At 39.4% G+C, this 15,372-nt stretch overlaps 1 protein-coding gene across 13 annotated transcripts; it reads left to right on the top strand.

Moving 5' to 3' along the window:
- Positions 1-9,606: 9,606 nt before the first annotated feature.
- Positions 9,607-13,866, top strand: LOC136519948 (uncharacterized). Of its 13 annotated transcripts, none has more exons than XM_066513348.1 (5): positions 9,607-10,164; positions 10,443-10,562; positions 10,853-10,908; positions 11,948-12,001; positions 13,229-13,866. In XM_066513348.1, exons 2-5 carry the CDS (start codon positions 10,469-10,471, stop codon positions 13,613-13,615), a joined length of 591 nt encoding a protein of 196 aa, XP_066369445.1. In that variant the 5' UTR covers positions 9,607-10,164; positions 10,443-10,468; the 3' UTR covers positions 13,616-13,866. The 13 variants fall into 13 exon arrangements, 10 of the variants coding, with proteins under 10 accessions (XP_066369445.1, XP_066369438.1, XP_066369440.1 ...); XM_066513341.1 differs by having other exon boundaries at positions 10,749-10,908; XM_066513343.1 differs by having other exon boundaries at positions 10,735-10,908.
- The last annotated feature ends 1,506 nt before the right edge of the window (positions 13,867-15,372 follow it).

Genomic DNA, 15,372 nt, shown 5'->3' with positions numbered 1-15,372 from the left:
AGGTTCTTTAGTCCCAGGTGATGGTTAGAACCGGGACTAAAGGTCAAACCTTTAGTCCCGGGTGTAGCCACGGCCCAGGAGCAAAGAGGGCTGTAGTTTGGCTTCCCGCTAGTTTGAAGCTCCATTTGTTTTTTATATATTTTTTCTATAAAATGTTAAAGTCTTGTTAATTGCACAGTAAATTAAATACAAGGCATAAAATTGTTTTAAAAGAATATGGATTTACTTTTGCTTTATTGCACACAGGAAAATTGTGTGACCTAAAGTTTTTTGTTTTTTCTTATAAATATTGAAACATAATGTCATTAATAATTACTATTTCATTAATGCAAAAATGTAGTGTTTAATTTAAATCATTAAAACTTTTGTTTTCGATTGGAAATTTGTTTTTACATCATTTTAACATAAATCTTTTCATTTTTTCATCACTCATTGTCCAAAAGCGACATGGAAATCCCACCATCAAACACAAATTTAATCTGAACATAGAAAAAAAAGAAAACACCTAATAAACATCTCTGAATTCACAATTATTACATAATACCTCTAATACACACTGTTAAACATCACTATATATATCAAGCGGGCATATATCCCTTGGTTATGATCACGCCGTAACCATGGAGTGTCCTCATCATTTAGCTGGATGCTTGGGTCTTTGTTCACTGTGAAGGGTGGAATTCGGTCATCATTTTCATAATCTTCTGATATGTCTGACTTGTCATCAATTCCGATGATGTTTTGTTTCCCTGAAAGAACTATATGGCGCTTTGGCTCATTGATTGGGCCGTTGTTGTTTTTCGCTCTCTTTGGTTTTGTAGACATGTCCTTGACATAGAACACCTGATTCACATCCTTGGCAAGGACGAATGGTTCGTCTTTGTACCCAATATTGTTGAGGTCCACGGTTGTCATTCCATATAAGTTGTCGACTGCTACCTCGCCTCCAGTCGCCTTTACCCATTGGCACTTGAACAAAGGTACCTTAAAAGTAGGTGCATAGTTTAGTTCCTATATCTCCTCTATGCGGCCATAATATGTTTGCTTATTTCTATTAGGGTCAGTGGCATCTATGCGGACACCACTATTTTGGTTGGTGCTCCTTTTATCTTGGGCTACTATGTAAAATGTATTCCCATTTATCTCGTACCCTTTGTATGTGAGGATATGCCACGATGGCTGCCTAACCAACAAATACAGTTGCTCATCAATACTCTCATCACCCTGACATTCTTTTTGCAACCGGTCGCTGAAAGTTTCCATGTGCTGACGCGTAATCCAAGCTTCAGACTTCCCTAGAAACTTGGATCGGAGCAACTCTTTATGTGTCTCGATATACGGATCCACCAAGGAGGAGTTTTCTAGAACTGTGTAGTGTGCTTTATTAAAATAATTGTCCTGCATACCAATATATGGTTTCTTCCCTAGTGTCCCCTTTCCACTTAGTCTCCTCTCGTGTCGTGATTCAGGAACACCAATCGGGTCAAGGTCGGGAATAAAGTCAACACAAAACTCAATGACCTCCTCTGTTCCATAGCCCTTGGCGATGCTTAATTCTGGCCGAGCATGGTTGTGAACATATTTCTTTAGAACTCCCATGAACCTCTCAAAGGGGAACATGATGTGCAGGAACACATGACCGAGAATGCTAATCTCCTTGACCAGGTGAACTAGGAGGTGTGTCATGATATTAAAGAAGGAAGGAGAGAACACCAACTCAAAGATGACAAAATATTGAACCACATCATTCTGTAGTTTAGCTAGATCCATTGGATCGATTGCCTTCTGAGAAATTGCATTGAGGAATGCACATAGCTTTACGGTGGCTAGACGTATATTTGGAGGTAGAATTCCTCTTAATGCAACTAGAAGCAATTGTGTCATGAGCATGTGGCAATCATGGGACTTTAAGTTTAGGAATTTCTTCTCTGACACATTTATTATACCCTTTATATTCGAGGAGAATCCAGATGGTACCTTGATGCTTGCTAGGCATTCAAACATGTTTTCCTTCTCTTCTTTGCTAAGAGTGTAGCTGGCAGGAATTAAGTAATGGCGTCCATCATCTATCTTCTCTGGATGCAGGTTCTCTCATTCTTTCAAACACCGCAGGTCCTGTCATGCTTCAAGTGTGTCCTTAGGCTTCCCATACACACTCATGAAGCCTAGCAGGTTCACACAAAGATTCTTCGTCAGGTGCATCACGTCGATCGCGCTATGGACCTCTAGGACTTGCCAATAGGGTAGCTCCCAAAATATGGACTTCTTCTTCCACATGGGTGCATGACCGTCGGTGTTGTTCGGAACAGGTTTGATGCCATGTGCCTTTCCAAATACTACTTTCACATCATTGACCATATTGAGTACATCCTCACCAGTTCGGTTGCCCGACTTGGTCTGGTGGTCTGCCTTACCTTTAAAATGTTTGCCTTTCTTTCTTAGGGGGTGATTCATAGGAAGAAATCGACGATGGCCAAGGTACACAACCTTTCAACATTTTTTCAAGAATATACCTTTAATATCATCGAAACAATGCGTGCATGCATTATATCCCTTGTTTGATTGTCGTGAAACATTACTTAGAGCAGGCCAATCATTGATTATTACAAACAACAATACTCGCAGGTCAAAGTGCTCCTGTTTGTGCTCATCCCACACACGTACACCTGGTCTGTTCCACAAAAGTAGAAGTTCTTCAAATAGTGGCCTCAGGTACACATCGATGCCATTGCTAGGTTGCCTTGGGCCTTGGATGAGCACTGGCATCATAATAAACTTACGCTTCATGCATAACCAGGGAGGAAGGTTGTAGATACATAGAGTAATAGGCCAAGTGCTATGACTACTGCTCTGCTCCCCAAAAGGATTCATACCATCCGTACTTAAAGCAAACCTTAAGTTTCTTGCATCATTTGCAAACTCCAGGAATTCTCTATCGATTGCTCTCCACTGGGACCCATCAGCAGGGTGTCTCAACATATTGTCTACCTTACGGTCTTCTTTGTGCCATCGCAACAACTTTGCATGGTCTTTGTTTTTGAACAGATGTTTCAAGTGTGGTATTATAGGAGCATACCACATAATCTTGGCAGGGATTTTCTTCGTGGGACGTTTGCCCTCAACATCACCAGAATCATCTTGCCTGATCTTATACCGCGATGCATGACATACCGGGCATGCATCTAACTTCTCGTACTCCTCGCCACGGTAGAGGATGCAGTCATTAGGACATGCATGTTTCTTCTAGATTTCTAATCCCAAAGGGTAGACTACCTGTTTTGCTTCATACGTAGTGGCGGGCAATTCGATATCCTTCAGAAGCATCTTCTTTTGGATTTTCAGTAACTCCCCAAATCCCTTGTTAGATACACCATTCTTTGTCTTCCATTGCAGCAATTCTAGTGTGGTACCCAACTTTTTCTACCCCGCATCACAAGTTGGGTATAGCAATTTCTTGTGATCCTCTAGCATGCGCTCAAACTTGATCTTCTCCTTTTCACTTTCGCATTCTCTTTGTGCGTTATGAATGGCCTAACCAAGATCATCAGCGGACTCATCTTCTGCCCCTACCTCTTCTTCAGCTTCCCCCATTGCAGTATCATTGAAGGCACCATATTCAGCAATAATGTCATCATCGTCCCATTGTTCTTCTTCACCTTCTTCCATTACAACCCTGGTTTCTCCATGCTTTGTCCAGTAAATATAGTTTGGCATGAAACCCAACTTCAACAAGTGTGAATGAAGACTCCTTGAGCTAGGATATTCCTTCAAATTCTTACATATGGCACATGGACAGCACATGAAACCATCATGTTTGTTTGCCTCGGCCACACATAAGAAAGAATGCACGCCCTCAATGAACTCTTGGGAGCGGCGATCAACATTGTACATCCAATGCCGGCTCATCTGCATTACATGACATACATACCATATTAAAACCTAGAACATAATTAGCTAATTATATGACATGCATGCCACCACACAAGGTATTAATTTATGAAAGTCTCGCTACAATGTATACAATCCCAACTACACTAAAAAAACTAAAGCTAAAATGCACTTCAGCAGCATAAGGATTTTGCGACCAATCCCAACTAAAACAGATAGATCATGCGTTTGTTCAACATCTATGGGCTTCTTCCACAGGATCACTGCCTCATCAGCCACCGTAGCCGCCTGTGCAAGAGAGTTTTGCACGTGTTCAACATGCTCTTCCTCCTAGTACCAGCCTGAACATCCAGTGCCATCCCACTAAAATTAAAACAAAAACTTAGAACTTTAATCACAATCATCATGAAAATAAGTATAAATTAACCATAATCATCAAATGCGACAAAATAACACACATTACGATCCGGACACTTGTAGAAGATACGGCCCTTGTTGGGACACTCCTTCCTCACCCGGTACTCCATCACAATCTTCTCCTCACACTTGCCGCATGCAATGAGAGGGAGGCCCGACCTCAGTCACTTTGGAACCCGATGAGAGGCCGAGGACCCAGAAGCAGTTGCCATCTACTCTCTATACTCATTTTTAATATAATATAAATTTCTCATTTTATAAACAAATAAAATTAAAAAAACTCTAAAATTCTCTATATCTCTAAACCATGAAGTGTGCTATGCTTGCTAGAAATGAAAGCTGCATACTAGTTTTGAATAACTACTTTAACCTTCCTTCATCCAAATATGCAAACTTTAAAGTGATTTTGAGCTTAAATGGCTTACAAATAAAAAAAAATTCACCATAAAAAACACATATATCTAGTCCACAAAATGAGATATGCTACTGATGAAACATGAGAGTATAAAGTTGGTAACCTTTAGAACCGAAGAATCGATGGAGGAATCAATGAAATCTTGTGATTATCGGCGATGAGGAAGAAGAGAGGCCAATGATGAAGCAAGAACACTAAGGTCGAAGTGGCTCGGGCTCAGGGAGGAAGAAGGGGTATATAGGAGGGGACCTTTAGTCCCAATTAGAGACACCAACCGGGACTAAAAGTCCCTTTCTAGTCCCGCATGGAGCCTCCAGCCGGGAGTAAAAGTTAACCTTTAGTCCCGGTTGGTAGCTTCAACCAGGACTAAAGGTCCTCTGCAGCAAAAGCCTACCACAGTAGCCATTGGGCAGGGACCTTTAGTCCTGGTTGGAGCTATAAACTGAGACTAAAGGTCTCTCTAGTCCCAGGCGTGAAAAATACCGGAACTAAAGCCAAGTTTCGAAGTGGATCAAAAGTCGTTCCTCTACTAGTGATAAGAGCATCTCTAGCAACACTATTTTAATCTGCTAAAATGATGTCTAGTAGCTACATAAGAGCATGTCTAGCAACACTACCTAAATGACCTCCTATATCCCCAGTTTTGGTGGTGGAGCCAAAAACCTAGCTCCAGCAGACCCCCTATTAGACCCCTAGATTTGTTGGCCTCCTTATAGGTACTGAACTATTTTAGTACGGGAGTTGGACCGATCTTCACGGTAGTAGGTCATGATCAAGATAACTTACAACAAGGCAGCAGGGATAAAAGGGTAACTTGCTGGAGAACAGCGGAGTAACTAGCTTTATACCTGACCAAGGTTGGATGCGACCAAGCGACGGGGAGAGAGCACTACTAGAAATGTGTTCATCAATGACGATTCAGTCGTGACGCTTACAAATTTCGTCACAGAACAAGCGCTTTCTATGACGAAATTTCTAGCTTCGTCATAAGTAACAAGTGACGGAGCTTTGGCACGAAGAATAATGACGAAAACAAAAGAATCGTCATAAAACAACAAAACTAAATCGTCATAGATCGTTTGGCTCGTGTACCACCTCGAGGATGTGGCGCCGTGGTCCCACCAGCAGGTCCCACCTCGAGGACGTGGCGATGTGGTCCCACCATTGGGTCCCAACCTCGAAGACGTGGCGATGCGGTCCCACCAGCGGGTCTCAGCCTGAGGACGTGGCAGCGAACAAGTGGGGCAGCGTGGCCCACACGGTCCAGGTGGACCTGCATCCTTCCGCCTCCCTTTTTTTTGCCAAAAAATAGCGCACGCAAGGAGATTCGAACCCGCAACCTACTGCTAGACATGTTGGTGCATTACCACTAGAGCACTAGCCGTTTTGTGATAAAGGCATGCATGTTTTTCTATTTATAAACGTATAACATGATAATTGATGATATTTTTTTCGTAAAATTTTATAAAATCATTCTCTATCAATTTATTTTGTTGGTTTTGTCAATATATACATATGAAAAGTTTGAGCAATTTAAATTTTTAATTTCAAAAAAATGCAACTTCAGACAAGATTTTGGTTCCCCAAATGATTTCAGCTGAAAAAGTGATAAATACCAAAGTTGAATAACTCATCAAGATCTACAACTTTTGTATTGGTCATTTCTTCATATGATAAAGTGGTAACGACATTGTTCACAAATGTGACACATCTCTCATAAGGTTTTATAAACTATATGAGACATGTGTAAGATTAGTGAACAATGTGTGCTAAGAATTTGTCAAATGAAGAAATAAACAAAATAAAAGTTGTAGATATTCATGAGTTGAACAACCTTGGTATTCATCGCTTTTTATGTTGAAATCAATTTGGGTCTCAAATTTTGGTTCGAACTTGTCGTTTTTCAAAATTTCAAATTTGAAAGGTTCAAATTTTGTCAAATAACAAGACGACTAAAATAAAAGTTGTATATATTAATGAGTTGAACAACTTTGGTATTCATCACTTTTTATGTTGAAATCATTTTGGGTCTCAAATTTTGGTTCGAACTTGTTATTTTTCAAAAATTCCAATTTGAAAGGTTCAAATTTTGTCAAATGACAAGATGACTAAAATAAAAGTTGTAGATATTAATGAGTTGAACAACTTTGATATTCATCACTATTTATGTTGAAATCATTTTGGGTCTCAAATTTTGGTTCGAACTTGTCATTTTTTAAAATTTCAAATTTGAAAGGTTCAAATTTTGTCAAATGACAAGATGACCAAAATAAAAATTGTAGATCTTGATGAGTTGAACAACTTTTGTATTCATCACTTTTGCATATGAAATAATTTAGGGTTTGAAAATTTGGTTTGAACTTGTCAAATTTCAAATTTCAAATTTCAAATTTTAAAATGTGTAAAACATTGTCACATCCAAGTTTGATCAAACTTAAATGCTGAAGCATGATTTTAGAAATTTTGAGGAAAAAAAACCATCACATTTGGAGTTAGTATGAGAGAGAACAGCTAGTTACAAAGTTTACCCACAGATTAAAAAGAGAAATCACACTGTTCTAGATGATCCTTACATGATCTTAGTGAACAGTGTGATTTATTTTTTTAATCTGTGGGTCAACTTTGTAACTAGTTTTTCTTCCTCATACTAACTCCAAATCTGATGATTTTTTTTCCTAAAATTTTCTAAAATCATTCTCTATCAATTTATTTTGTTGGTTTTGTCAATATATACATATGAAAAGTTTGAGCAATTTAAATTTTGAATTTCAAAAAAATGCAACTTCAGACAAGATTTTGGTACCCCAAATGATTTCAGCTGAAAAAGTGATAAATACCAAAATTGAATAATTCATCAAGATCTACAACTTTTGTATTGGTCATTTCTTCATATGATAAAAGTGGTAATGGCATTGTTCACAAATGTGACACATCTCTCATAAGGTTTTATAAACTATACGTGACATGTGCAAGTTTAGTAAACAATGTGTGCTAAGAATTTATCAAATGAAGAAATAACCAAAATAAAAGTTTTAGATATTCATGAGTTGAATAACTTTGGTATTCATCACTTTTTATGTTGAAATCAATTTGGGTCTCAAATTTTGGTTCGAACTTGTCGTTTTTTAAAATTTCAAATTTGAAAGGTTCAAATTTTGTCAAATGACAAGATGACTAAAATAAAAGTTGTAGATATTAATTAGTTGAACAACTTTGGTATTCATTACTTTTTATGTTGAAATCATTTTGGGTCTTAAATTTTGGTTCGAACTTGTCATTTTTTAAAATTTCAAATTTTAAAGGTTCTAATTTTGTCAAATGACAAGATGACCAAAATAAAAGTTGTAGATCTTGATGCGCTGAACAACTTTTGTATTCATCACTTTTACATCTGAAATTTGAAAGGTTTTTAAAATTTGGTTTGAACTTATCAAATTTCAAATTTTAAAATGTGTAAAACATTGTCACATCCAAATTTGATCAAACTTAAATGCTGAAGCATGATTTTAGAAATTTTTAGGAAAAAAAACCATCACATTTGGAGTTAGTATGAGAGAGAACAACTAGTTACAAAGTTTACCCACAGATTAAAAAGAGAAATTACACTGTTCTAGATGATCCTTACATGATCGTAGTAAACAGTGTGATTTCTTTTTTTAATCTGTGGGTCAACTTTGTAACTAGTTTTTCTTCCTCGTACTAACTCCAAATCTGATGATTTTTTTTCCTAAAATTTTCTAAAATCATTCTCTATCAATTTATTTTGTTGGTTTTGTCAATATATACATATGAAAAGTTTGAGCAATTTAAATTTTGAATTTCAAAAAAATGTAACTTTAGACAAGATTTTGGTACCCCAAATGATTTCAGCTGAAAAAGTGATAAATACCAAAGTTGAATAACTCATCAAGATCTACAACTTTTGTATTGGTCATTTCTTCATATGACAAAGTGGTAACGACATTGTTCACAAATGTGACACATCTCTCATAAGGTTTTATAAACTATATGTGACATGTGTAAGATTAGTGAATAATGTGTGCTAAGAATTTCTCAAATGAAGAAATAACCAAAATAAAAGTTGCAGATATTCATGAGTTGAACAACTTTAGTATTCGTCACTTTTTATGTTGAAATCAATTTGGGTCTCAAATTTTGGTTCGAATTTGTCGTTTTTCAAAATTTCAAATTTGAAAGGTTCAAATTTTGTCAAATGACAAGATGACTAAAATAAAAGTTGTATATATTCATGAGTTGAACAACTTTGGTATTGATCGCTTTTTATGTTGAAATCAATTTGGGTCTCAAATTTTGGTTCGAACTTGTCGTTTTTCAAAATTTCAAATTTGAAAGGTTCAAATTTTGTCAAATGACAAGATGACTAAAATAAAAGTTGTAGATATTAATTAGTTGAACAACTTTGATATTCATCACTTTTTATGTTGAAATCATTTTGGGTCTCAAATTTTGGTTCGAACTTGTCATTTTTTAAAATTTCAAATTTGAAAGGTTCAAATTTTGTCAAATGATAAGATGACCAGAATAAAAGTTGTAGATCTTAATGACCTCTACAATTTTGATGTTTATCAAATTTTCATTTGAGATTATTTAGTGTCTCAAAATTATTTTAGTAGTTTTGATTTTAATTTTTTAAAATTTAATTTTTTTTCTCATTTTTAAAGGTTCAATTTTGTAATTTTAAACTGTTGTAATTGTTTTAGTTATTGTATATGTAAATATATCTATAAAAAAATTATAAATTTTTGTACTGTATTATTTATTATTACATGTGAATAATTTATTTTGATTCAGAATTTTGAAAAAAAATTCAAGGGCGGCTTATAACCTCAGTCGCCCCTACAGTGAAAATAAAAGATTAAGGGTCATTCCCCTCCCCTCCCCTCCTTCCACTGCGTCGGCCCCGGAGGCGAATAGGGGCGACTAGGGTTTCAGCCCCCGGCGACACGTCGCCGCTCGACTACACCAAACCATCAGCCGCCGCCTCCCTCACCCCACCTGACCATCGCGGTCGTGGCTGCCTGGCGCAACACACCACACCTAATCCCGGCCAGTGCGCTCCACTCCCACCCCATTGGAGCAGGTCCAGGCTGGGGCATGGCGCATGGAGGAGGCAGGCGGTAGCACCCCACCCTAGCCAAGCGCTTGCCGTCCCACCGTCGCCCCCTCTGTCTTCCAGTCAGCTAGGGCCAGATCCGGCCAGAGCGCTGCGATTCTCACCGACAAGTGTAGAGATTCAGGTAGTGGAGTATCTATTCCGGCCGGGGGCACGGCAGATCTGGCTTCGGCGCAACCCTGCTAATGCTCGTCCATGCGATGCGACTCGAGTCGTGGCGCCGCCAACCTTCCTCCTGACGTCGATGCGTCTCTCAGCGGTGAGGCAGGCCGCTGCTCATTCCAAAGCTGGTTGATGCCCACGAATCGAGGTCAGCGACCCCTACCCGATCTGCGTCTCAAGCCCGCCGTCTCCTTCTGCCTCCTCGCCTCCAATCGCCGCAGCCACGACGACCGCAAGAGCGGCCGCTGCGGCCGTCAGATGTGATGCCGGCCTGTCCCCACACCCGCTCTGTTCACGGTGAACCAGCGTCGCCGGCACCGTTTGTTTTGCCTCAACTTATATGAACTACGTCCGATTAGTATTTGTTTTGCTTCAGCTTATATAAAGTATGAACGGATTGGTTGCTAATCCGCACCTACTTTCCAGGATTCCAACGTTGAAGCGGATTGGGAATGATCAGATATGAATCGATTCAGATCAACATTATAGCCCTGTCTTACCGATGGATACCCTATTTTTTATCGCACAACATCTATGCAAAGTCAGGTCAGGCCTCCTATGTATTTCCAGATTATGCATCTATGTCCTGTTGTCTTACCTATCATCACGAATGGAGTTCAATAGTAATCCTGCTGAATGATGCTTACTATTGTCATGCATATCTATTTGGATGCATTTCGTTATGACCAGTGCTGGAGGGATCCTGAGTTGGTCACAGATGTGTTTCTACAGGTCTTTGCTGACCTTCGTGTGGCCGCACAGAATTAATAATGCAGAGATAACAAGCATCCACGTTATTGTCCTTATCTGTTTATCTCCTCATGATTTTTCTACAGATCCATTAATCAGGTTTGCTCAAGCGACGTTCCCCAATCACGATCCTAAGATGAAGGTACAAATCCATTCTTTTTTTTCTACACTGTCTCTTTTGCAGTGTACTATTTTTTCTTCAAAGCACGTACCCATGTGCCTATTCGACGTCTATATACTATTGCACTATTACCTGTTTACTAATTCAGGGTATGCCCTTCCTATGTATATGCTTGATGCATTCAGCTGACCTAATTTACTCTGAAATCTGATTGCTCTAAGTACTACTTTACATTTCCATGCCATTGCCTTCGTGTATATACTGGAACTGAGTACATCATGTTAGTGTCAGTTCCAGTTGTACCATGCAAAAAATAGAGAAAAGCCACCTATCTTGCAGGGATGTCATCAGCTCTGTAAGTTTAGGTTCGGTATTTTTCTACAATTAACCCATACTTCTAGATTATGATGCCAGAATAGTGACGTCTACGGTCTGCAAACAAAATCATTAAAATAGAATGCCACTTTCTGTTTTCCTTTGTTTCCTTACATTTACCTCCTTTCCATCTATCCAATATCTTAATGTTTGTTTTCTAACTTTCTAATTTGCCATTTCAATTGACGGCTGTGCTGGCAGTAGTCCAATAAATCGTGGCTCACCTGCTGATTGTACAGGAAAGTCATAAGGCCTTCCTTCTTTCAGTGCCACTTTCAGCTGATCATTCACTAGCTACCCACCTTATCATTTGTTCTGCATATTAAAGGTTCAAAGTGATAAGCAATTTATCGTTGAAAAGAAGGGCAATAGTTTGGCGATTGCACGGTTGTACCAAAACTGACCTCCTGCGATTTGCTGTTGTTATTTGTTGCTGAAACATTCCCATGATGTCCCTTGCCTGCCAAGTGGATTAACAACTGATTCGTTTTCAGTAATCACAGGCCTTTTTTAAAAACGGACATAGATTATTGCATTTGGATCAGTGCGTTCCGGTTCTTACAAACAGCAGTGGACAACTTATCTTACTGAAATTTACTTTTCCTTCTACTTGCTACACTATATTTGATTTTGTTAGTTATCCACCCAATTGCTCTAACTATTGCTTTCTTGCACTTGAATACAGGCTCATGGCATTACCTTCATGTATGCAGATGTTGCTGTCAATTCCAGTTGTTCTGTCAGTTCCATCTAATCTCCCCATTTCTTACATGATGAGTTCTTCCCGATATTATTAGCGATGTAGTTTCCTTTAACAAATAATTGCTTCATCCATCATCATGTTCTCTTTGCATAATTGTGGTAAGTGTAATCTTTATGAACTGTACTATGACACACCATCGTCAAATTTACAGTCCAGCATTTCTCGATTTCTCATTTTTTTGTTATTTCAACCATAATCAATACAATTCAACTAAAATAGTTAGATACATGACCTCCCAAATACAACAATTCATCTCTTTTGATTTGCAAGTATATTGTCGATTTAAAAACTAGCGTTCGGTCGATGGCTTTTCATAAACATGTTGCATAGTTCTGCCAACCCTGTTGCCATTTCATTCTTATGTGCTTATTGTTTGCTAATTGACTTTCACCTCATGCCTGTTCCTTTTATCCTACAGTGCCTTCAGTTTGCGCGATGTTCCATGTATAATCATATGATGTGCTATCATTCCGGCTGGCTAACCCGTGCGAAGCACGGGGGTACCTGCTAGTAAGAACTTTAAATGTGAGGCCGAGCGCATCCGTTTACTGTTCATCCGGAGCTCTCCCAGACTAAGATCGCTGTAGATCAGCAGTACTGGGTAGCGGGTCCGTGATGCACAATAACGGATCCTAGATGAACTGTTCCCGGCCCGCTATGAAATAGTACCGAACCTTTTTTTTTCCTTATGCACGTGTCCTTATGTGTTCTTGTGCTATTATAATAAGACTTAGAGAACGTGGACCTAGTATCTAAAGAAATTTGTTTTGTCGGATAACAATCCGTTTTCTTGCTATTGCCAAGAGAATTGACAATTGTACTTATTCATGCTCATATGTGCAGTGGAGGAACTAGCAAGAGAAGTAGTTGTAAGTCACGACATCTGTTTCGCTGTGCCAACAACTATTCATTAATTGGATAATATGTCTTGTTTCAAACATTTTGTATTCTGTCTTTTGCTCAAAACTGGTCATAATCCAATATAGCTAGACATACTTGCTAAATAATAATCCTATGTTGTTGACTTCTACTTGTATTCAGTTACCTGACAACAAATAAATGACTCATGATTGCATACCTATTTGGCATCAGTTTCTGTCAATGCAGCATAGGTTTTTATTTTTTAAAATACATCTTGTGTGATATTTTCTCCTCAAATTAATGCAATAAGTATCAACTAATGATGGGTCATTGCTGTTTCAGTCAAATATGGAAGCTTTGAGGACAGAACCTGTTGCTGAAGGTAAGACAGCAGTGTTCAGTGTGCAGGTTGTGTCCCAGGTGCTCTCCCAGAACAGTTCAAACCTTTTCCTGAAGAGTGTTGGCATCAAACCAGTGCCATCCTCCAAATCATCATCATCAAATGAAAGCGAGCTTCGGGAGCAACTAGCAGCTGAAGCTACGGCTGCTGTACAAGGTGAAATCGATGAACTCAGGAAGAGAAGTGAAGAAGCTGAGGAAAAGCTGGCGAGGACACAAAAGGAGATGGATGAGTATAAGAAGCTGACAGAGATAAGCAACAAGGCAATGCAGGAGAACAATGCGCTGCTCAAGCGTATCTTGGCCATCAACAATGCTTCTTCGACATGAGCGCTGCTCGTAGCTGCTGGTTCATTAAGCAAGAGGTCTGCTGGTGATTTTGTTTATGTAGTAACTTATGTTGCTGGTGGTTGGCAACTTTTTATTATTTTCTGTGATGTTAATGTGAACTAAGATGAAACTAGTAGTTCAAATGTGATGTCTAGTGAGTTATGTGAACCGAGTTTAGAATTGTTGATTAAGTTGTTGGTCATTGGAATACTGGATCTGTTAATTTATGGAAGCTTTTGGTCATTCCAGTATTATTTGCATTCTGTAATGAAATCAGCATGTGCACTTGTGATGAATTATCTAACCTTTCTGTGACGATTTGGTAATTGATTCTGTGACGAATTTCTATTTACTTCAGTGACGAAAATGAGAACCTATCACAGCACGCCTTGTGGCCCAATAAAAATTGGACACGTGGACCATCCACATCACAGGCCATGTCAGCTGCCATGTGGTCGGACACATCACCTGCAATGTGGACGCGCCACGTGGACAAGACATGTCAGCTGCCAGCGTGGCAGACGTCGTCTGGCCGCCTAACTGACAACAAGTCATGACGAAAAAGGGGCTATATCAATGACGAAAATAGATCGTCATAGAAAGAATACACTTCTATGACGACGGCCATTTCGTCATAGAACAAATGCACATCTATGACGAAAATAGACGTTTCGTCATGGTAGGTAAAATATGACGCGCATTCAATGACGAATACCATATCGTCACAAATTCGTCATAAAATAATATATGTGACGATTTTGGAGTCTTCAGTGACGAAAGAAGAGCATCATTGATGTACACATCCCTAGTAGTGGAGACAGTGAAACCACGAAGACTTCGACTCGATCTCCGAACGACCACAGAACCACAACCGAGGCTAATCCACACAAGGTGGGGCAGCCGTACTGGAACCCGCAAAGCACGAACTAGTGGATCCTAGAGGAATCTCTTCACAAGTCTAGGAAGAACAAGGAAGAATAAGAGTTTGAGTAAGCACTCGGCAGCTCGGCTACAATATCACGGGAATTATCAAATCATCAAAAAGTTCCTTTTCTAGTAGCCTAGAGGTAATATTTATACTATGAGAAGTCTCTAAGATAGATGTGAACTGAAGAAGCCAGGTTGGGAGGTGGGAGGTCAATGGCCTAGAGCATTCACGAGGTGGTCTTCAGTTTCCATGTGTCTTCTGGGCTTCGGTGCAGTCTTTAATGTTTTAGTCATAACTCCTTCCTTCATAGCCTTTGGGAGACAAAATATATGATTGTTTCTTCTAGATGGTTCTATCATGCTAGGTTGACTCGAACGTAGCTCTTCTCTCTGATCCATCCTTGATGTATCCTTGTCTTTCTTCTTGGAGAACCTGAGTAATAACAACATGCACAACTTAGGTAGCTCGAAATTACCATCAATGTTTAATTGAAATTCACAAAGTAGCGCGTGCACCTTTTGCTATATCTTTCGAGCGCGGCTACGGGTGATTGGTCCAGTAGGGACTTGGAGTGGTGTAACAGCCGGTGAGATGGTCGGAGAGGTCGCCGAGGTGGTCGAAGAGCTCGCTGAGGTGGTCGGAGAGGTCGCCGAGGTGGTCGGAGAGATCGCCAAGGTGGTCGGAGAGCTCGTCGAGGTGGTCGGAGAGATCGTCGAGGTCCCCGATGCTGGCGTGGTCACATCATCCTCCCCCTTGAAAAAGAGTCGTCCTCGACTCTTCCAATCCAAAGAATGGAGATAGGTCGGCCACATTAAAACTAGTACTCACA

This window comes from Miscanthus floridulus, chromosome 18 (genome assembly GCF_019320115.1).
Source record: "Miscanthus floridulus cultivar M001 chromosome 18, ASM1932011v1, whole genome shotgun sequence".
In the NCBI taxonomy this organism is placed as follows: Eukaryota; Viridiplantae; Streptophyta; class Magnoliopsida; order Poales; family Poaceae; genus Miscanthus; species Miscanthus floridulus.
This window is presented reverse-complemented; position numbering and strand designations above follow the sequence as displayed.

What these genes read in the sequence shown, in the direction of transcription:
- LOC136519948 (XM_066513339.1), top strand. Translation starts at nt 10,519, where the DNA reads ATGGATACCCTATTTTTTATCGCACAACATCTATGCAAAGTCAG. An exon ending in CAACATCTATGCAAAGTCAG is followed by an intron (nt 10,563 to 10,706) that starts GTCAGGCCTCCT and finishes CGTTATGACCAG; the next exon opens with TGCTGGAGGGATCCTGAGTT. An exon ending in CTGTCAATTCCAGTTGTTCT is followed by an intron (nt 12,002 to 13,228) that starts GTCAGTTCCATC and finishes TTGCTGTTTCAG; the next exon opens with TCAAATATGGAAGCTTTGAG.